At 33.4% G+C, this 19,969-nt stretch overlaps 6 protein-coding genes across 11 annotated transcripts in view; 4 read left to right on the top strand and 2 right to left on the bottom strand.

Moving 5' to 3' along the window:
- Positions 1-196: 196 nt before the first annotated feature.
- Positions 197-1,352, top strand: LOC105452524 (E3 ubiquitin-protein ligase ZNRF3-like). The gene is made up of 3 exons (XM_011693705.1): positions 197-643; positions 944-1,142; positions 1,224-1,352. The coding sequence occupies exons 1-3, from the start codon at positions 453-455 to the stop codon at positions 1,266-1,268; spliced, it is 435 nt and encodes a 144-aa protein (XP_011692007.1). The 5' UTR covers positions 197-452; the 3' UTR covers positions 1,269-1,352.
- Positions 1,353-1,363: 11 nt separating this feature from the next.
- On the top strand, positions 1,364-6,698 carry LOC105452525. The gene is made up of 5 exons (XM_011693706.1): positions 1,364-2,583; positions 4,224-4,358; positions 4,567-4,838; positions 5,045-5,281; positions 5,377-6,698. The coding sequence occupies exons 1-5, from the start codon at positions 2,502-2,504 to the stop codon at positions 5,845-5,847; spliced, it is 1,197 nt and encodes a 398-aa protein (XP_011692008.1). The 5' UTR covers positions 1,364-2,501; the 3' UTR covers positions 5,848-6,698.
- Positions 5,752-13,287, bottom strand: LOC105452526 (UPF0687 protein C20orf27 homolog). 3 transcript variants are annotated; one of them, XM_011693709.1, is made up of 6 exons: positions 13,198-13,287; positions 7,841-7,967; positions 7,650-7,767; positions 7,277-7,414; positions 6,969-7,163; positions 5,752-5,818 (listed from the first exon to the last, which is right to left on the bottom strand). In XM_011693709.1, exons 2-6 carry the CDS (start codon positions 7,851-7,853, stop codon positions 5,773-5,775), a joined length of 510 nt encoding a protein of 169 aa, XP_011692011.1. In that variant the 5' UTR covers positions 7,854-7,967; positions 13,198-13,287; the 3' UTR covers positions 5,752-5,772. The 3 variants fall into 3 exon arrangements, with proteins under 3 accessions (XP_011692011.1, XP_011692009.1, XP_011692010.1); XM_011693707.1 differs by lacking the exon at positions 5,752-5,818 and adding an exon at positions 6,094-6,533; XM_011693708.1 differs by lacking the exons at positions 5,752-5,818; positions 13,198-13,287 and adding exons at positions 6,094-6,533; positions 8,101-8,749.
- Positions 11,212-12,527, top strand: LOC105452527 (B2 protein-like). 2 transcript variants are annotated; one of them, XM_011693711.1, is made up of 5 exons: positions 11,212-11,352; positions 11,705-11,783; positions 11,867-11,955; positions 12,038-12,143; positions 12,277-12,527. In XM_011693711.1, exons 1-5 carry the CDS (start codon positions 11,305-11,307, stop codon positions 12,351-12,353), a joined length of 399 nt encoding a protein of 132 aa, XP_011692013.1. In that variant the 5' UTR covers positions 11,212-11,304; the 3' UTR covers positions 12,354-12,527. The 2 variants fall into 2 exon arrangements, with proteins under 2 accessions (XP_011692013.1, XP_011692012.1); XM_011693710.1 differs by having other exon boundaries at positions 11,852-11,955.
- A 142-nt stretch (positions 13,288-13,429) lies between the features above and the next one.
- On the top strand, positions 13,430-16,371 carry LOC105452523 (signal recognition particle subunit SRP72). Its single transcript, XM_011693704.1, has 8 exons — positions 13,430-13,551; positions 13,783-13,900; positions 13,985-14,240; positions 14,318-14,797; positions 14,886-15,248; positions 15,332-15,636; positions 15,717-15,929; positions 16,021-16,371. The coding sequence occupies exons 1-8, from the start codon at positions 13,452-13,454 to the stop codon at positions 16,154-16,156; spliced, it is 1,971 nt and encodes a 656-aa protein (XP_011692006.1). The 5' UTR covers positions 13,430-13,451; the 3' UTR covers positions 16,157-16,371.
- Positions 16,372-17,043: 672 nt separating this feature from the next.
- LOC105452521 (coiled-coil domain-containing protein R3HCC1L) overlaps positions 17,044-19,969 on the bottom strand; it is a 6,740-nt gene continuing 3,814 nt past the window's right edge. For 2 of the 3 annotated variants that reach the window (XM_011693702.1, XM_011693703.1), the window contains exons 5-8: positions 18,794-19,598; positions 18,448-18,688; positions 17,983-18,219; positions 17,476-17,881 (exon numbers count right to left, since the gene is read on the bottom strand). In XM_011693702.1, coding sequence (XP_011692004.1) covers positions 17,817-17,881; positions 17,983-18,219; positions 18,448-18,688; positions 18,794-19,598 — 1,348 coding nt within the window. In that variant the 3' untranslated portion in view covers positions 17,476-17,816. The other variant, XR_974737.1, reaches the window with a different exon arrangement.

Here is a 19,969-nt window from a genome sequence, read left to right as displayed (position 1 = left end):
CACATGATCCAAATGAATACTTGATTCATACGACAATAGAGAATCCACTCTAGAAACGTTACTTCTAGGAACTTTAGTCGATGACATTTGTCCATAAAAGATAAATGTTATTGGGCATCTGTTACCGGACAAATGTGAGTTTTCCACATTTGTCCATTTTATAGTGAAAATTAGATTTGTTTAGTTAGCAAGCCTGTTGACATTGCCCGCTGCTGCCCTGCTATCATTTTCGTGGTTAGGTTAGGATTAGTGTATATGTGATGCTTTGTTTCCGTTATTACAGAAGAATTGGATAGAAAGTGATAGCTTGCGATTGATGAAAAACGGGGAGTAGTTAATTAGATTCTTCAACAAATGTATATTAAATCGAGACATGACACAATGTTACAAAAATCATAAAACATAAAAATGAGCGACAGATATATTCATCGTCCGCGTATCGCTTAAACGTGATGAAAATGACGTATCCCGGATTAGTATTACTTGTCGGAGTTGGAGTTGGAATAGCGACTTTTCTGTATTATGTGTTCACTGAAAATAACCGCACGGATGGACAATCGTTATCGTATTCGAGAAACAGAAGATCATCCGAAGACCACTATGACGACCGCTCTTGGTCAACATCGTCGCATCCAACTGAAAAGTATTCGATACCTTTATACATAAGTATCATTACTTGCGCACGTTAATAATCTAATATCATCTGTGATTTTCTCTTCTTTTAATTTACTCTTCCATCTTTTCGCAGATATCTCTTCTGTCTATCTTTCCTATATTAGCACTTGGTTTCTTTTTTTTTAATAATTCCCTGTATTATGGTAGAAGAACGATTGTGTTTCTTTTACTTTTTTTACTTAACATTAAAATACTATTTAAATACTACATATTAGAATACTACGCGTGTTACATATTGCATGCTTCTACAAGAAATATTTGCTTTCAGTGCACTATTAAATAGAAGAAGTTCATCAAATTCTTCGAAAAGTAAAGAAAGAAGAGACCTCGCGACAAGTAAAGATGATATAAACAATTGTTCAATCTGCCAATATGCATTAGTTGATTCGGATGTAATACAATTGCGTCCTTGTAGACATAATTTTCACAAGGATTGCATTAATGAATTGACAAAATATGATCCTGGGGTAAAATCCGAAAACGTAGATTAGACACAAACTTTTGAATCATGCATACAACATTCATGATTATACTTGTTTATGTTGCAGGCCCTTTGTCCTAATTGCAGAAGAAAATTTAGGCCCGCGATATAAATACGTCGTATATATATGCAATACTCTGAATCATTTTTTACAGTTATTTATAAATATTAATTATTACATGGTTGTTTCAATTTTATTATAGTTGAAATGTTTGCGATATATTTCAAGCAATACGAAATGCACAAATCTTTTAACATTAGATATCTCATTGTTTTTCTCGCAATCGAGAAAAAAAATTATATCTACAGTATTGTACACATATGTATTTCCAAACTTTTCTAATTTTTGATCAAGCGCTTTGCAGAAAATAGAAAATACATTTTTTCTTTTCAATTATGCTTGTAAAGTTATATATTACATATAGGGCTTTGAAGATATTATTCTAATTCTAAATTTATCTTCCAAACGATTACATATTTACAACGATATCTGTCTGTTGAGAAAAACAACAATACAATTTACAATAGTAAAAATACACAAGTCTAGAATTATATAAGTTAAAGATTTATGATTGCAAAATCTGAGCACTTTCTATCAAACAAATATCCATGTGTAACTAACTATCTCTCCTTTTATTATCGATCGACTCGAATAACCTGTCGTTCTGTTAGTCGCTAGAGAATTACGATTTACATCCAAGAAATATAATTATCTCCGATTAAAATAAAATGATAAAGGGATTTCAGTTACATTTACTTAGTTAGGAGACAGGAAATTGTATCTAGCGAATGGTACTAAGGTAGTTGACTGTGCTATATATAAAAAATTAGTCTTACCCGTCTTTATATAATAAAGTAATTAGCAAGAGAGATTACATATACGATTATACAGATATACACACAATTATTGTACGAATATATCTGACAATTGTATGTGGATAATTAATATATGTATAGTGATGCGTAATCGATTCGCTTTCCTTTTCGTTTATCATAAAAAATGAATTCGAAAGCTCTTTCGTAAAGTTTCAAACGCAAACCGATCGCTCGCGCGCCTGGCTACATGGATCCCGCAATGCGAGATGGTGCGTATGTGCGAGGCGCGTGTTCTGTAACGTTTGTCTAGTGAACGGCATGGAAAGCGAGGTAGTCGCGCTTTGGTCCGGGAAGCGTTTCCGTTCGGTCGATGCCGAGGAGAGAATCTCCGTCTCTCGCGTCGCTGCAATTTTTCTCACATATTCGGTAATCACATAATCTAAGAATGCGGAAAATAGTGACAAGAAAGAACGCGGATCGGTGATTATCGGTCGCGTTCCTCCTATCAAAATGTACCGATGGAACGAACATGACAGGATTATTGTTCGTTATACTTATCGTAACTCACGCGGTCGCAGGATCGCGACTATCCGCGGCCAATGAAAAACGAGGTATGTATCTCTCATTATACATCGATATAAAACTCTACGAGTGTGTAGCTAAACGAACATTTGATCCGTCCTCTTCTTTTCTTTTCTTTTTTTTTTCAACGCGCGGGCACAAGATGTGTCAGGAGATTTTACATCCGCTCGTACGATTTACTTCAAAAATTCAAGTATACCTTAATTATTTAAACGAAACGAATCTCATCGTGATTTAATATAAATGTCATAAGACACATAGTCGATTCTTGATTTATTCGATCGATCGTGAAGCGAATAATATTGTTGACGATATCGATCGTTCTCTAGATGATAATTGTTAATATAAAACTGCGCTTGTAATTGTAAGAAGACTTGGAAGAAGAAAAGTATGCTGTTTATCGAATTTATACCAGTGACGGATTGCAATAAAAATAAAATTAATGTTTATTTACGTTTTCTGGATATCGTTTATCCTACCCTTTTTTTAGATAGTACAAAAAATTTATTTAACAATAGCGATCGAATGATCAATCTGTCGAGTACTATGTGATTGTATTGTTATAGAATAGAATAACGCGTGGACAGAGAACGATGGAATGATATCAAATGATTGTTGTGAAATCAACGCGCGTTTTCGGCTATTATTTATGCCAAGACCATTATGAATTAATAATGAAATGCACTTTACGTTTAAAACTCTAAAAAGAAGCGCGACGAAATCGGTGCAGGAGGATGCGTTCTCCTTCCATAAACTGTACTCGTCGCGCATTTATTCCGCGTGTGCGAATACAGGTTGCAGAGTTAAATATCGGTTGTCCCATTTCTGGACCGGTTCCATACACGATCGTCGAAAGAAGCAAAGCGAGTTGAACTAGCAGATTGAAACGAGTTGCCCGCGCGTTAATTTTCGATTTTGCCCGTGCACACAGCCTATACTTGCAGAGCTTCTTTAAAGAGTTAACGATCCTTAATAGTAGCAGCACATTTCAAAACACCTAACCGATATCTGGCGACCGACGTTCTGGCAACAAACTTACCTGTCGCTGGTCGCGCATTGAATTATGACGTGCTAATAATCCGCTCATGTATCTTGGACAGTATTTATATCGAGAGCTACCGCGCGCGACAAGAGCCTCATCCCTGTATAATATGCAACCGGAAACTTGTAAGAACCGCGCTTAGCTAAATTAGATTTGAATCTGTGATCCCTGCGATAAAACTGTACGTTTTAAGCAGAATTTTTGCTCGTAAAAATTATACGTTCCCGCACGTCCTGCTACGACATTTGTAATCTGCCGCGTAGTCCGATCGAAATCGACGGGGTATAATCGATCGTTCTTATAGAAACGACGATATTTTAATTTTGAATATGGCGAGAAATAGAGGTAACTGATGAAACACCCGCGAAGTTTGTTTCACCTTAGACTCGCATAATGGGGTTACGAGAATCTCGCGTTGACCTACGTGCCCGTTTCTCGCGATACAACGAGAATGTGCAGGCACTTGAACCAAGAGACAGAGATGCGCTCGATCCCGCGCGCGCGCGCTTAGGTATGCCATGTGTGACATGGCATGACACGCGCAATTGGTATATCGTTACGTCGCGCATTCTCTAATACTTGCAATGATGAAACATATATTTTCTCATTTATCGATCTTACTGTTAGTAAGAAGATTGATACGAGATTGGGCACCTTTAGTATGGCTTGCGCCTGGAGAACGGTTCTTGCCTCTCGGTGTAACCGAATTCCTGGATAACGTACAATCGGACCAGCATTACCTTCGCACTAGAATAGACGTAGGTAAATGTTCGAAATTGAGTTATCACAAATGATATAACGAGAAAGATACATATATATATATATATATACATACGTGCGTGGCTATATACATGCTGCGTGCGCGTGCAAGCGTGCTTGTAGGATAAAATGTGATTTCATAGTATATAATTTATGTCAAGTTCCAATCGCTCTGATTTTGACGTTTCAAATAAAAACGATTTTTTGACAGAGTCCTTATTAAAAAATCGATCGTCCTTCTTGTACGGTCGAAAACCCGCTGGAACTGTACCCGTCTATGCTCTCGTGAAAAACTGTGTTTCCAAAGACGCGCAGCTACGCGCGGCAAGAAATAATACGCCGCGGATGCCGAGGGCATCTGAGGAACGGAACGCTTTCACGTTGCAACAGGATCCAGGACTTTCGGCTCAACGACAAACTGCTGCAAATAGCATCAATCATGATTTAAGAGCACAAACTATATCGCGAGAACAAATGCGGCAGGTAAAACACGAAAAAGCGATATAAAGTAACGCGATAAAACAAATACGATCTTTCTCTCGTAATTTTCGCAAATTTCGAATTATTAATTAAATTTACCAAATTTACATACTACCGCCAGCTGTTTCCTATTGCTTCGAAAAATATATATATATGCCATTTCAAATCTCAATCTCATTCTCTTTTCTTTCACGCGAAACTAATTTCAGGCGGCAACAGTGCCGCGATTCGATAAAGTCAGAGAAAAGAATGGATGTCAAAAAGTGCACTTTCACGTGACCTATTGGATGTTCTATCCGTTTAGCGAGGGAAAAACAATCTGCGTATTGGATCTTGGATTTTTTGGTAGCTGGCCGATACCTACTATTGGTGGCGTGTGCATAGGTACGCTTAAAGAGTATGGCAGTCACATTGGAGATTGGGAACATATGAGTCTTTATTTCAAGGTAAATCATCTTTAGCATTTTTTCCTCAAAGCAAATTTTTCCATCACCATTAATTACCATTCATACGCCTACCTAAATATGATATCGTCATTTAGGATAACGAGTATCCTCTGGCAATGTATGTATCGGCACACGATGCTGGCGCATTTTATCAGTACGATCCGCGAAATGGCACTTTCATCTACGAGAGTCAAGAAACGAGAAAAGGTCTTTTCCAGAAGCCAACATTTCCTGAAAAGGTTTATACCGCTGGTGATTCGCATCCGATTTTATTTAGCGCACGCGGATCTCACGGACTCTGGACAGCTCCGGGGAAGCACAAGTTCGTTCGAGTACCTCGTTTGTACGACGAAAGTGGATTTGGAACTGCTTGGCCGACATGGAAAAGACTGGAATTGCTCTTGGAAGAGGATAATGAGCCTTTACCAGGCTGGATGACTTTTAAAGGCAAATGGGGTAATCCCAGTAGCAATTGTCATCCACTAGCAAGACTAGGTTTTAACATTTGCGAATTTGTGGACGGTCCAACTGGGATTCCTATGAAAAAATTCAATTTTCGATGTTAAGACTTCCTATCCCGTTAAAGACTTAATATTAAATAAGATTTTCTGAGACGCATCTTTCTGACTCGAATTTTAGAATGAATGAATGTGATGATATACAATACATAAGATAATAAATTGATAATGCGATTTTAATGAGAGTACCAAAGATGGTCGACCGATAACACGAGATAGAAGTTTACGTTTCAGTTTATTCGAATAATTAACCAGAAACTAGAGGAAATAAAGGTCAATAAACGAGCAAAGATGTTGTAATATAATAGTATAATTTTCTTCAATAAAATTAAGGCCGGAACGTTTCGGCTTTACTGATTGTAAGTCTTCTTCAATCGTAAATACAAAATTTCAAATTATAATTAATTACATTTATCTTATCTTTACATTTATTTAGTCGAAGAACACGTAACGTTTCCTTTCTGTGCGAGTTATAGTGCCAAGATTTAAAATCGTTGCTCACCTCTTTTTTGATCTTTTTTTTTGGCAGTTGAATTTGATTATTATATATGGCCCAGCCGGCAACCAGTCTAGAAGTATGTAAATTCTATTCCAACGAGGTCCTCTCTTCGGTCAATGTCTTTTTGACAACTCGAAACGTTCCGCCTTAATTTTATCGAATAAAATTATATAATCATATTACATCTTTGCTTGTTCGTTCATTGACCTTTATTTCTTCTAGTTTCTGGTTTAGTCTAAAATACGAATAAATACGATTAATCTTAATCTTCATGAATAATTGAAAAGTAATTTAGTGCCTGTGTAAACATATTTATTTTATTTAGCGGAGGCTTCGTTGAAAATTGACATCGATATCGATCGATATAAAATGATAATAAAATAGGATTTGTTTGATACAATTTGCGCGTACATAATTAGCAAAGAATAAATGCGGCGTTACAGCTTTTGCGGACATCTCGCGCATGATATATTCTTAAGAGTAATAGGCAAATTATCTTTTTTTACGCAGCATTGGCCATTTACAATTGCATTGCTCTCTAGTCTGAAGTTGTAAAAGGACCTTTCGACTATGCTGATTCGTTCGTTCATTCCAACTCTTACTTAGTATTCAGCACTTCAATACTTAAATATCCATCAATGAAAGATAGCTCGATAATAAGCAACATTACTCAGAAACATCGTCCTCGTCGGTTCCTTCTACGGCAATACTGCGTATACCGTTTCTCAATAATGGTGTACCCTTATCTTTTGCTAAAACACGTGCATTCAGCACAATTTTCAGTGGAGTACCTGATGGACAGCACATCACTTCAACATCCTCCTTCAATATTTTCTCCTTATATGCAAATAGCTCTACTTTTAACCTGATAAAAGAATCAATTATTTCAACAATTAGATCAATTTGAAAAGAAAGCGTGAGGTATACACTCGAGATGAATTGTGAAAAATATATATATGTAACAAGTCTTGTTTGTACCTCAAGCCATCTTTTTCTTGCGCAAAATCGACAATGTGACAATTTACATTGTGATTTCCTGCAATTACCGCTGGGGCTACCGTTTTTTCTTCTGGATGAATACATGTGTTCCATGGTACCGAAAATTCTATGTGATATCTAAAACAAAAATATTTTGTATTTATATATATATATATATTTATATATATAAAATATTTAATATATCCCCTTTCCCTTTCTCTATATGTTCCTGTATACATTAATTTTAATAAGTTAATAAATAATCGTTATTATGATAGAATTTAAAGTATTTTTAGTATTCAAGGTAGCTATCAGACTTATAGACAGGAACACAAAATAACATATCATTCATAAATTTCATATAGCAACTAACCTGTGATACAATTGCAAGAACCCTAAATGAGCATCTATATGGCCGTGTCGCTGTGGCTGTATCATAATGTTGTTATCTTTTCCAAATCCGCTTCCACCGCTAAAGTGAACATGATGCTCTAAACATATAGATTTAATTTGTACAATATTTTATATAATCGCTACATAAACAAAGCAAAGATAATCAAATACCTTTATCTCCCATGTTCCATAAAACAATTTGGCAGATTTGACAGCTTTCCTTTCATACTGTTTGAGAACTAAATTGACGAAATCAATTGCTCGTAGTATCCGTCCACTGCATGAGAAAGTCTATAGACTGAAATATAGGTTAAGGTTTAGGGTTTTCGAGATTTTGTTTAGGGCTTTAAAAGTTTCGTTTAGGGTTTTAAAGATGTCAAAAGTGGACACTGGTATTATATATAGTCACGTGTCGCGCGCGTGTGTATTACCGAGATTGGCTTGAATCGATCCAGAGTAATTAATACGTACTCAAATCATTTTTTCAGAATTCAAAGAAAATGGATTAAAGTATACACAACTTCGAAATAATGTAATGCGTCGACTTTGAAATATCACGATATTTATCATATTTCTTGTATTATCCGTAAAGATATAAGCGCTAATATACATATATATAAAGATTAATAATAAGAGTGCAGACTAAGGGAGATAAGCCTAATAGAACGATGCATGCCTAAGCTAAAATAATTAAATTTTATATAAAAATTTTGTCTTAAACACATATACTTTACTAATTACTTTTTCTATCTGACGCTATATGTGTATATTAGGTATCTTTGGAATGAAAAAAAAAATATTAGGCTGCAGTATCAATCTCGCATAGATTAACGGTTCATATATCTTTTGCAACTCTATATATAATTAAAAGTGAATACAATATTGCCAGGAGATCATGGCATAGCAGCACGTAGGAAAAAGGTGTGATTTATTAAATCTGATTAAAAAAACATATTAAACTTGTTTATTTTGATTTTATCTGAACAAATTTATAATTGATTGACTGCATATATATCTCGCCGCTTCCGTACACCAGTTGTAAATAACAAAAACTGTTTCAAAATATATGATATCCCAGTAACAATAAAATATCATTTTAGCAAAATAGTTGCATATATATAATTAATGTACGTCATTGTGAACAAACTTCGACGCACATTTAGAAATTTCAATAATATTGAAATATGTGAAATATCAATATTATTGAAATTTGCAAATGATATGTTGCGCTAATATTATTATCAGAGCAATGTAAAATATTTTGAATAATATTATTAAAACATTTTTTTAATAATTTTTCAAATATTCGAAAATATATCATTTAAATAATATTTTAAAATTATTTATAAAATATTATATAAGAACGTTAATAAAATTCATGTATAATATATATATATATATTTTTTTTTAATATTGATTTAATGTTGTTTTTTTTTGCTTTATTGTGAAGTTCTCACAACCTTATATCTCACGGATGCCCAAATAGTTTCTTCAAAAAGTCCAGATTTCAAGTTTTGACCATTGCTCGCGGATCAAACTATCAAAGTATCAAAGTATATAAAGTTTGCCCAGGGACTACCATGTGAAGTGTAGTCTAAATTTTATAATTTAAAATACGATCGCAGATCGAACTGAAAAGCTGCGCGGAAGCTAGTGCCGATTGCCCAGATGGGCGTTGATGAACAATGGGCATCCGTGTTATATTTATTTATTTAGATTATCATTTTTTATTTATTTAGATGATCATTGGATCATACCAGCTAAGGGCTTATCCAGGCAAACTAGCTTGCATACTTGCATAATCATATATATACATAAAGAAAATTATTTCAATCGCATTTTACGTGTGTTCTTGCAATAGAAATGCGATTGGATAATTTTCTTTATGCATATGGATTATGCAGCTTTGCAAGTTTGTTTGGATAGGCTCTATAAAGGAATATTCTGTCGAAGTAAAAGTAATATAAATAGTTAGAACGAAAGAGAGTCTTCGTACGGCATAGCTAGTTCAACACGTTTCGATCGAATAAATATGATAGGTATTAACAGTGTCGAATTAGTAATTAGATGTTGACATGTTAACACGTACGTAATTATTTAAATATATTACAAAGTTACATAATATTATTTTGATTTTACATTTAGTTTAACGCGATAAACTGATTTCGAAGAAATGAAATTGCAAGCTGTACGTTTTATGCCAAGACTAAACAGATGTGCGATATAAATGTATGTTAAATCATAAATACTGAACACAACAATTCCAGCATCAACAGTATCAAAGTTCACGATAATGAATCTTGGAGACCGCAAGCTGTCCTTGTGCGTCTACATTTTCGTTTGAATTATTCGCCAGGATTATTCATATAACGAAACGTATACACATACTAAAACATGGCAAAACGTCGGAACTATCGCGCTAAATGATCTTTTTGACGGGAGAAGGACACCTATACTTTATTACCGTGACAATATTGTATCGTATATGGAAGGAAATTATATAAAATCGGCTGTATAATGATGATAATGACGTGTGTATGTGTGTATATGTATATAGTATGTGTACCATGAGATAATCGACTCTCAGAATAATCAAATTCTAATCGGCGTAACCGCAATAATTCCAAGAATATTGCATATGTGCTTTCCGGCAGACGATACTCATCTTTAGATGAAGCACTTATTTCAAGAATAATTACAAGAAAAACAGCGAGTTTATATTTATTACCGGGGAAATATCAACCAAAGTTTCATTCTTATATGACAGGAAGTAGCTGTATTTAATGATCTCTAAAAAAAAATTGCACATTTCGTTCTAGGTTTCTAAAAAAAGCAATATAGAAACATTATAGCTTTCAACGACGTCTAATATATATTATATACGTTGAGATAATAAGATAGAATTAATAATTCTGAAGCATCAATAATCTCATCTGCACGGCATTTCCTCGATGAATGTCAAATTTTATGTTCTATATTCTTTGTCGTCGTCGTGTCATGTCATCGTTGTGTAATTATAAACAATCAGCAATCGTCATATACATTATTCTGTCACCTCGTTAACAGCCTGTTCTCTTTGTTTGTTCCATATTTGTTGCAAATAAAATTTACGTAATCTTCCCTTCCTCTCGCACCTTTTTAATATTTAATTTAGCAAAAATTCAGTACTTACAATCTGTTTATTTATCTTGCAACATGTGAAAATTTATTATATTACCTATAATTAGCTATAATTGAAGTAAAAACTGATCAGATTTCTTATTTGTATAATATGCTGATTTTTTTATCTAATAAATTGTCTAATAAATTGTTCAAATATGTAAATGTAAGAAATGGACCTTGCTATTAGTATTTATTGCCGAATATTAATAGCAGGCTTTCAAGACTCGCAAAATGTATACGTGTTATTTTTTTGCCATTATTTCGCTGATTTATTGCTTCCTCGGAGGAATAACATAACATGAGTTCGAGTATTCCCCCACGCATGGTGCTAGAGAAGGAGAACACTTCAAGGAGAACACATCATCATTATGTTACAAACTATAAAAGCTTAGGATACTATCTTGTGATTAGCCAGAAACTCTTTGATCACTCTTTCGTCTTGAACTTCATCGCGTCGAAAAGAAAAATCGAACATGAAGACAATCGTTATCGTGCTTGCCATTTCTTTCGTCGCCGTCTTGGTAAGATTGTTACATCTCTACTAATAATCTACTGCTATTTTCTCTATAAAACATCTTGCAACACGTTTTTTATATAATCAGTTTTCATTATATTCATTTCAATCCTATCAGACTCACTATTCACATACACTCTTAAAACTCTATTTGCCAAAGCTCTCTAATTTCTTTATAATTTTTCTAAACTATTTTAAACTGCATACTGTTTCTTTCTCCATATAATTCTTTCATATAAGATGTATTATGAAAATATTTTTTAATCGTTTGAAATATCCCAAATGTATAGGCACATTTTAAAATACATTAATTAATTATGCGTGTAAATAATAATACTCAAATTCTTATTTGATTGTAGGGTGAAATCACAGACGAACAAAAGGCGAAATTGAGAGAGTATAAAGAATCCTGTATTACTGAAACTGGTGTCGATTCAGGTAAGTGAAAAAAATAAACTAATTGCGTGATTAACAAACTAAAATAATTACATCAATAATATATATAGATATTCGAATTTCAGCCGTAGTGGAAAATGCAAAAAAAGGAGAAATAGTTGAGGATGAGAAGCTTGACTGTTTCGCTACCTGTTTGTTGAAGAAAATTGGAATTGTAAGCGAGAGACTCCTATCACATTCTAATGTACATTAAGAAAATAAATTTAATAATAAATTAATTTCTACGCCTGTTCTAGATGAAAGAGGATGAAGATATTGATTGGGATGTAGCTCGTGGCAAAATACCAGCAGGTGTACCGCAAGAACAAATCGATCAATTATACAATGCATGCAAAGACATTGGTAAGTATAATATGAATTTAACAAGAGGCAAGATTTAATTTGATCCATTTATAGAGCTGATACATTATCTTCTCAAACATTTCTCTCGAATGAAAATAGAATTAAATATCTAATGTTTTAAATTCTGTTTTAGCTGGAACTGGTTGCACAAAGGGAGCTAATGTGTTTAAATGTCTCATGGAAAACAAGCATTTTCATATTTTGCATTAAGCAAACGCAATCGAAAATCTCTGCATGAAAATAATTCGAATTAGACCTATTAAATAGATCTATCGGTTGTCTACTTTAGATGAAGTTATAAAATATTATCTTGCACATTTATACGTCAGTATAAAGTTGTATTGATGAAAAAAATAAATATACATGTCGCTTTAGCATAAAAAATAAGTCTCTCTCTCTCTCTCTCTCTTTCCATACTCTTCGCAAATATATGTAATTCTAGTTGCAACAGTACAGAACATGTAAACATTAAATTAACTGACAATACAAAGTAGTCTAACAATAAGTTATTCAAGAATCAATATAAAATCTTAATTTTATATTAAAAAGAAAAAACTTATTAAATATAATTCGCAGCGAATTTAAATTTCCGTCAAGTGAATTTGAAACATTTGAGTCTCTATTAAACAAAGAGTTGTTTGTATCTCCACTAAATACATAGGTACATACATACATATACATACGAATCTCTGCCAAATTGGTTCGAGTCCCCGCTACTAATACATATTTTGTAGGTTCGAGTCTTTACTCTTTATTGATTAGTTTGAAAATATCCGCTTTTGGATTTGAGTCTCCGCTAAATAAATTCTAAGATCTCTATTAAATAGAGATAGGTATATCTTTGCTAAGCTGATTGAATCTTGCAAAAATCAATATTAGAAACTCGTCTATATTATAAAAATTTTGTACTAAATCTAAATAATTGAAAACGTACAATAATGTTAAACATATTGAATGTTTGAGGTTTTATCCATATGCATATGTATAATGTATACGGTTAAATTGTTATAATAAATTAGGTTATGTAACTTCTATCAAGTGTCTTTATACTTACATATAATTCTAAAGTATATTCCAAACGTAAAAAAATGACGCAAATAATAATAAAGTGTTTTATTACGAATATATATGTATATATGAATACATTTGATTAATCACTTTCTCTCTCGAACTCGAGTCGAATTACACTCTTTGACAAGCTCCGTGCTCTCAGCGCTCTCGCGTAGCTGCTCAGTATTTGTGCATGCGTAGATAGAACGATTCCACGTTGTCACGTTGTCACACGTACGTGCCTGCTGATTGAAGAACATGGCTTCGAAAGAAAGTAACCTTTCCGCATTGTACACGGAATTAAATAAATTAGGACAAAATGGGGAATATGAGAGGGCTCTAAAAACTGCAAACAGAAGTAAGCTAATTTAAAACTAAATTATTTGTTAAAATATGGAAAGCAAAATAATGCGACAAAAATAATTGGCATGTTTATTCGTTACTGTCAGAATGCTTTCATGTCATTTCATACTTTCGTAAAATTACGTTTATATCACTCCTTCGGACCACACAGATTCGAAAAGCATTCTGAAATAAGAAAATGTGTCAATTAGAGCATCATGAGGTAATTCACATTCCGTTATTTTAGTTTTAGGCATCTCTCAAGATGAAGAAGCAGCGTTTCACTGTAAGATTATTTGCTCCATCCAGCTGTCCAAATTCAATGAGGCATTACAACTTATTGTTAAAACTCCCAAATTGGCAACGTATTGACAATATTATATAGCAATATTCATATTATTGTATACATACATTATTTTATAAATTTCTATTTTTCCCCTCTAATCTAGAAATTTGGAATTTGAAAAAGGGTACTGTCTGTATCGTTTAAATCAAGTTTCTGAAGCGTTAAAAGTGATAGAAAATGTGCAAAATCCTTCTCTAAAGATTAAAGAGCTAAAAGCTCAGATATTGTATCGTCTAGAGAAATACGAAGAATGTTTTGCAGTATACAGAGATATAATTAAGAATTCAAATGACGAGTATGAAGAGGAGAGAGAAACAAATCTTGCGGCTGTTGTTGGAAACTTGGCAATTGAGGGTTCTGTAAGTCTCGTGTATTTTTCGAAAAAGAGCTTAATATTGAAATATTGATAGTTTTAACGTGCAAAGGTATTTTCTAGGATTTAGAAGTTCCTTCCTTACGCGAACATACTTACGAGTTAACGTACAATGCAGCATGCCGTTTACTCGCCCAAGGAAGCAGAGATGATAGAGCTATTTTATTAGAGGCAGAAAAGAAATTGCGAACTGCTGAGAAAATGTGCAAGGAGGGATTGGAGGAAGATGGAGTATCCGAAGAGGAGATTGAGAATGAATTGGGTGTAATTCGAGTACAGCTTGGCTACTGTTTACAATTGCAAGGTCGAGAAAAAGAAGCGCATGCATTATATATTGCTGCTCTAAAGGCCAAGCCAGATGATATTGCATTGGTCGCTGTAGCTAGCAACAATCTAGTATGTCTGAATAAAGATCAAAATGTCTTTGATAGTAAAAAGAGAATGAAAAGTGCCACTCACGAAAGTCTAGAGCACAAATTGACTTTTAAGCAAAGAAGAAATATCGCATACAATCAGTGTTTACTATCATTTTATACTGATCAAGTAAGCATGTTATTATATACATTAATTAGTGTTGTTATTTAAATTAAGATGACTCGAGCGTGATGACTTATATTACATATTTTCTCAGGGAGAACAATGTCACCAACTGTGCAATAATCTTGCGAAAGATTGCATTACGCTTGCAGCAGATGCAATGTTCGTAAAAGCTGTACAACTTAGTAAAGAAGGTAAACCAAAAGAAGCAGCCAAACTATTAATCGAACATGCAGTCGGCGAAAAGGAATTGCCGATGAAATTAGCCAGTGTGCAATTACTTTTAAGCCAAGATGAAAGGAAAGATGCAATCGCTATTCTTGAAAATCTAAATGAAAGAGATAAATCTCTACCTGGCATAGTTAGCGCGCTCGTTACACTTCACTTGGCCGATAACGATTGGGAAAGAGCATCTGCCGCTCTCAAAAATGCAGTCGCTTATTATAAAAAGAACAAGGTTGCATAATATGTAGATATAACATCGTTGCATTTTCCATCGTGACATTTTTTTTTTACTTTTAATAAAAAAATTTATTTCAGGAAACTACCGAAAATTTGGGAGAATTGTGGCGACAGGCTGCTAATTTCTACTTACGCGGTGGAGAGCTTAAGATGGCTGCTGACATTTTGCAAGAATTAGTAGACGCCTCACCATCTGACACCAAGACTTTAGCTCAATTAGTAGTAGCTTACGTACAGTTTTGCCCTACCAAAGCACAGTCATTATCCAAAAGATTACCGCCGCTTCACGATCTCGCAGAAACAACAGACGTTGACGCATTAGAGAGCAGTAATTGGGTTATCGGGACTAAAGTAATCAAGAAAAAGATCGAACCCTCTCCTGGGTAAATATGATTACTTCAACCTTATTAACTTATTTCAATTTGAATACTTAAAAATTATACGCATTTTTATTTCTTACCAGCAAACCAACATCAGATGTAATTCAAAAGAAGCATAAGAAACGTAAACGCAGGGGTAAGCTACCAAAGAACTGTGATCCAAATGCTGTACCAGATCCAGAGCGATGGTTACCGAGACACGAACGCAGTGGATTCCGTAAGAAACGGGATAGAAGAAATAGGGATACCGCTATGAAAGGAACACAGGGAGCTGCTACAGGAGCTAGCGATCTTTAGTACGTACTCCTATATATTACATATATGCTGCATTACTGTAAATGTACGATGAATTAATTATTAAAAAAATATATTTTTGTATTTTTACAGCGACATCACTAAAATGCCTGCAAATGCTAAGCCTTCTCCAAACCCTCGTCATAGTTCCGCAGTGGAAACTTCTGGACCCCGTCAGCAACAACGCAAAGTTCAACAGAAAAAGAAGAAGAAGGGTAGCAAGTGGTAACGATTCTCATGTAATTCCACTAAACTCTCATCATTTTTTTTTATATTAAATAAATTAAAATTAGATTGCATAACCTTGCATTGAAAAGAAACATTTGTTACCGAAAAATACAAACTGAAAGAATAATCAAATCGATTTGCTACCATGTAGCTGTATTTTGTGAAAAAACGCAAGATGTAATACTGCCATTAAAAAGTAATATTGTATGCACTACACACGTGTGTATTATAATGTTAAGGAAATATGTTTACAACCTCTCCATCACTGCACTGACACACGTGTGTCAGTTTATTATACCGTTCACACACGTATATATATATATATCAACAGATTTTAATACGTTTAATGCATTTAATGCACTTCTATTAATATCTATCAATATCTTTTATTCTTACTAACAATTTCTTTCTGTTATAAACATTTCTTCCTTTTTTGCATTTTACACATCTGTTTTAAAAAGCTCGACAATGTTTTTATATAGGCAACATGCAAATACATTATAGACAATATTAAATTATGCTTTAGAAAATATTTTTATTTCACTTTTCTCACAAAAGATCCTCTTAATCAACTCGTGACATGTTAAGAAGTAAGTAACGCATCTTTTGTGTATATTGACTAGGGACAAGTGATATATATTTATTTTCATATTGATAACAATTGTATATAAAAATACAATCTGTTCTCTTTATACTCAGCAACTCTGTAATATGAATAGATAATGTGATTGTGCGTTGGTTTGTAACATTTGTATATGTAACAGACATAAGTGGCACAAGTCAAAACGTAAAATAGTATGTTACAATATTATTTTAATGCCACAATATTTTCGATAATATTTCTATATTGATTATGTTGTCGGATGTAAAATATCTTGTAAAGATATATTTTGTTTGAAATATCGCTATATAACGATTCGATGTGCACGTGAAAGAATCTTGTTACTAGTTCTAGTAAATAATGATTAAACTTATTGTCCTGCGATACCATATACTACTATATATGTATCATTGTTTGTTGCTGTGTATAAACTCGCAATAGTAGATCGATCATTTTGCAAGATCATTGCAAAATATTTCATTTCTTCTCTTTTTTTTTTTTTTTTTTCTATATGTTGTCTCATTACACTTATAATTTTGACATCAAGTACTAATTTTAGTAACTAAATCATCGCTCGCTATTATATATTATATTTATTTAAATATTGCATTCTCTTGCATGGAAAGATGTAGAGGACACCGTGAATGGGCGCACCGCTGATATCGTCTTTACTACTTTTTTTCCTTTATACTCCACTACATCTATATATATGTAAAATGATATTGTCTCAACAATTTTTACAAGATAATTATTCGATTAAATAATTAGATACTTACTAGCTATAATATTTACATACCAAATTCGTTTACTGATAAATTATCGTTGATCTTCTGTAGCAAAGCGGATAAATTGGCAAATTGTGGGAAAATGTCCAATTTCTTGTTTATCAATGTAACGAATAGACACGAGTAAGGCACAAATATACGCATGCGCGCTAATGCGAGAATAACATTATGCGAGCTACGATGAGCTATGCCAACCACAATAACGTGAATGCGTATAATATATTATGAGGTACAAATCCTTATAAATATTCTATATTAATGATATATGATGAATGCTACTTTGTAGGTATTATGCCCTCCCAAACATCCTCTCGTTGTTTGTTGGCTAATCGTCTTTTCTCTGCAATGCAAAAATCTCTTTGGAGATCATTTCTTCGATACTTATTGAATTATTCTTGTATCACGTATATTGTATAATAATACACATTCAAAGATTATTACCTTTTGCTTCACGTAATATATTCTTTTCGTGCTCACGTTCTTGTCTAGCTGTAGCAAGCTTCACACCCAATGCACCTGTAACTAATCGTCTAGCTAAGGCGGCGCATGTTTCAGGACGATTCCTATATGGTTGCAAATATTCTGCACTTCTTCTAGCTTTTGTTTTACTCAAAGCGGTAGCTTCGCTAAGTGGTCTCGTTTTCACAAATGGATGATTCGATGCTAACACTTCGGCAGCTTAAAGGAAAATAAAAAAAGCAAAAAAGAATATAGCTAACTGCGATAAGTCTGATTATAATTGGGCTTATTAGAAGGAAACTATTTTCAATGATTATCATGATAGATATTGATTATTATACTGTTAATAGCAGCACCAAAGATGCAAAACAATCGTAATTTCTATTTTTTTCAAATATAATTTCCTTATTAAAATGAATTATTAAGCATGTATATGTATACACATACCAACAAGAGGACTGCTGAAAACTCCCAAACAATGAGTATCGTCCACCCACTTGAGTTCGAAACCACCATTCTTAAAAGAACTGAAGACAGCCGCCAAATCGCTAGTTTTGAACTCGGAAGGAAAATTGTAAATTTCCACAATATGTGCAAATTCATCACTTGACACTTCAATTTGTTTGCTGTATGCCTTGTAATCGTTCTTTGGTTGTTCTATAACTACTTCACCTACTGCTGATGTAAGCTAAAAAACACAAAAGACAATACGTAAATAATTGACTAATTATATAAAATGAAGCAGGCAAATGCGATAAGAGTTACTTAATTTAAATACATAGCATATACTGACCTCTTCTATTAACGTTGGATCTAAACAGTCGCCATTATCGTCAAATAAGCTATCCCAATCGCATTCATCTCTATTTATTTTTAGAGGTGGAGAAGGTGGTGGAACCGGTTTGCTTTTTTGCCTTTCTATCTTTTTTACTTTTTTCTCAGGTGTTACACGAATTGGAGAAAGTTGTTCAGACTGTTTGGGTTTCCTTCGAGTAGTATCGGAAATTATTAGAACATCTGATACTAAATTCTGCCTAACTAGTTGTCTATCTTTATCGTCAATTACATCGTTACAACTCATATACTCGATTGAGGATTGATTTTCTTTTGTAACTTCTTGTATTTTTCCTAATTGTTCGTCACTAATTTCAACTTGGTTGGATGATTTTAAAAAATTGGAATTAGTACTGTTTTCGTCCAGATTATTAGTTGCGACATTAGTTTCTTCCTCTTTAGATAAAGTTGGCATATCTTTTAATTCTTCCGAAAATTTATATATGTGCTCGGCATTACTAATAGTATCGGAAATTTTTTCAGAATCTAAAGAAACTATATTTTCTGAAATATCTCGTGGGAGATGTTCATCCTCGATCTTCGTGTTGCGATTCTCAAAAGTTTGATCATTTGAGATTGTATCGTCTATATTTTGTTGACTACAACATACATCTTGTAGTTTAGAATTATTATTCATTTTTGAATCTCCATTTAATGTTATATGAGAAACTTTCAGGCTTTGCGGCTTTTTATCTTCAGTTTCTAAACTTCTGCGAGGTCTAGGCACGTAAACCGCTCGATCAGGTCGTTTTTGACGTACATTCCTGCGTACATATACATATATTAATAGTATGTTTTGCAACAGTTAGTATTGATTGTGTAAAATCATAATGCTGACAAGAGAAAGATGCGCTGACTGTATACAGATCATACGAGAATATACAAGATATGTATGTATTATGTATGTGTTGTGTATGTGTGTGTACACATACACATAATGTCCCGTTTAAATTTCTCCAAGCAATATCTCGAAAAATACGTAAGATGCGAAAAAACTGTTTCAGACGTAACGGTGGTGAATGGTGGTGGGTGATGGTGGGTAAAAAAAAAATTTTTATTTTAAAATCAACTGATATAAGAAATTATCAAAAAAAAATTTTTATTTTAAAAATCAAATGATATAAAAAATTTTCAA

This window comes from Wasmannia auropunctata, unplaced genomic scaffold, assembly GCF_000956235.1.
Source record: "Wasmannia auropunctata unplaced genomic scaffold, wasmannia.A_1.0 LD336030.1, whole genome shotgun sequence".
Lineage (NCBI taxonomy): Eukaryota > Metazoa > Arthropoda > Insecta > Hymenoptera > Formicidae > Wasmannia > Wasmannia auropunctata.
The sequence above is the reverse complement of the archived record's forward strand: the minus strand, read 5'-3'. Positions and strand labels throughout refer to the sequence as shown.

Coding starts and splice junctions, on each gene's coding strand:
- LOC105452526 (XM_011693707.1), bottom strand. Junction 7,415..7,649: donor TTCTTGCAATTGTATCACAG/GTTAGTTGCTAT, acceptor TTTTTGTTTTAG/ATATCACATAGAATTTTCGG. Junction 6,534..6,968: donor GACGAGGACGATGTTTCTGA/GTAATGTTGCTT, acceptor TTCGTATTTTAG/ACTAAACCAGAAACTAGAAG.
- LOC105452523 (XM_011693704.1), top strand. CDS start 13,452: ATGGCTTCGAAAGAAAGTAACCTTTCCGCATTGTACACGGAATTAAAT. Junction 13,901..13,984: donor AAAACTCCCAAATTGGCAAC/GTATTGACAATA, acceptor CCTCTAATCTAG/AAATTTGGAATTTGAAAAAG. Junction 15,930..16,020: donor ACAGGAGCTAGCGATCTTTA/GTACGTACTCCT, acceptor GTATTTTTACAG/CGACATCACTAAAATGCCTG.
- LOC105452527 (XM_011693710.1), top strand. CDS start 11,305: ATGAAGACAATCGTTATCGTGCTTGCCATTTCTTTCGTCGCCGTCTTG. Junction 11,784..11,851: donor TGAAACTGGTGTCGATTCAG/GTAAGTGAAAAA, acceptor TAATATATATAG/ATATTCGAATTTCAGCCGTA. Junction 11,956..12,037: donor TGTTGAAGAAAATTGGAATT/GTAAGCGAGAGA, acceptor CGCCTGTTCTAG/ATGAAAGAGGATGAAGATAT.
- LOC105452524 (XM_011693705.1), top strand. CDS start 453: ATGAAAATGACGTATCCCGGATTAGTATTACTTGTCGGAGTTGGAGTT. Junction 644..943: donor TCGTCGCATCCAACTGAAAA/GTATTCGATACC, acceptor ATTTGCTTTCAG/TGCACTATTAAATAGAAGAA. Junction 1,143..1,223: donor TGACAAAATATGATCCTGGG/GTAAAATCCGAA, acceptor TTTATGTTGCAG/GCCCTTTGTCCTAATTGCAG.
- LOC105452525 (XM_011693706.1), top strand. CDS start 2,502: ATGACAGGATTATTGTTCGTTATACTTATCGTAACTCACGCGGTCGCA. Junction 2,584..4,223: donor CGCGGCCAATGAAAAACGAG/GTATGTATCTCT, acceptor TCTTACTGTTAG/TAAGAAGATTGATACGAGAT. Junction 4,839..5,044: donor CGCGAGAACAAATGCGGCAG/GTAAAACACGAA, acceptor AACTAATTTCAG/GCGGCAACAGTGCCGCGATT.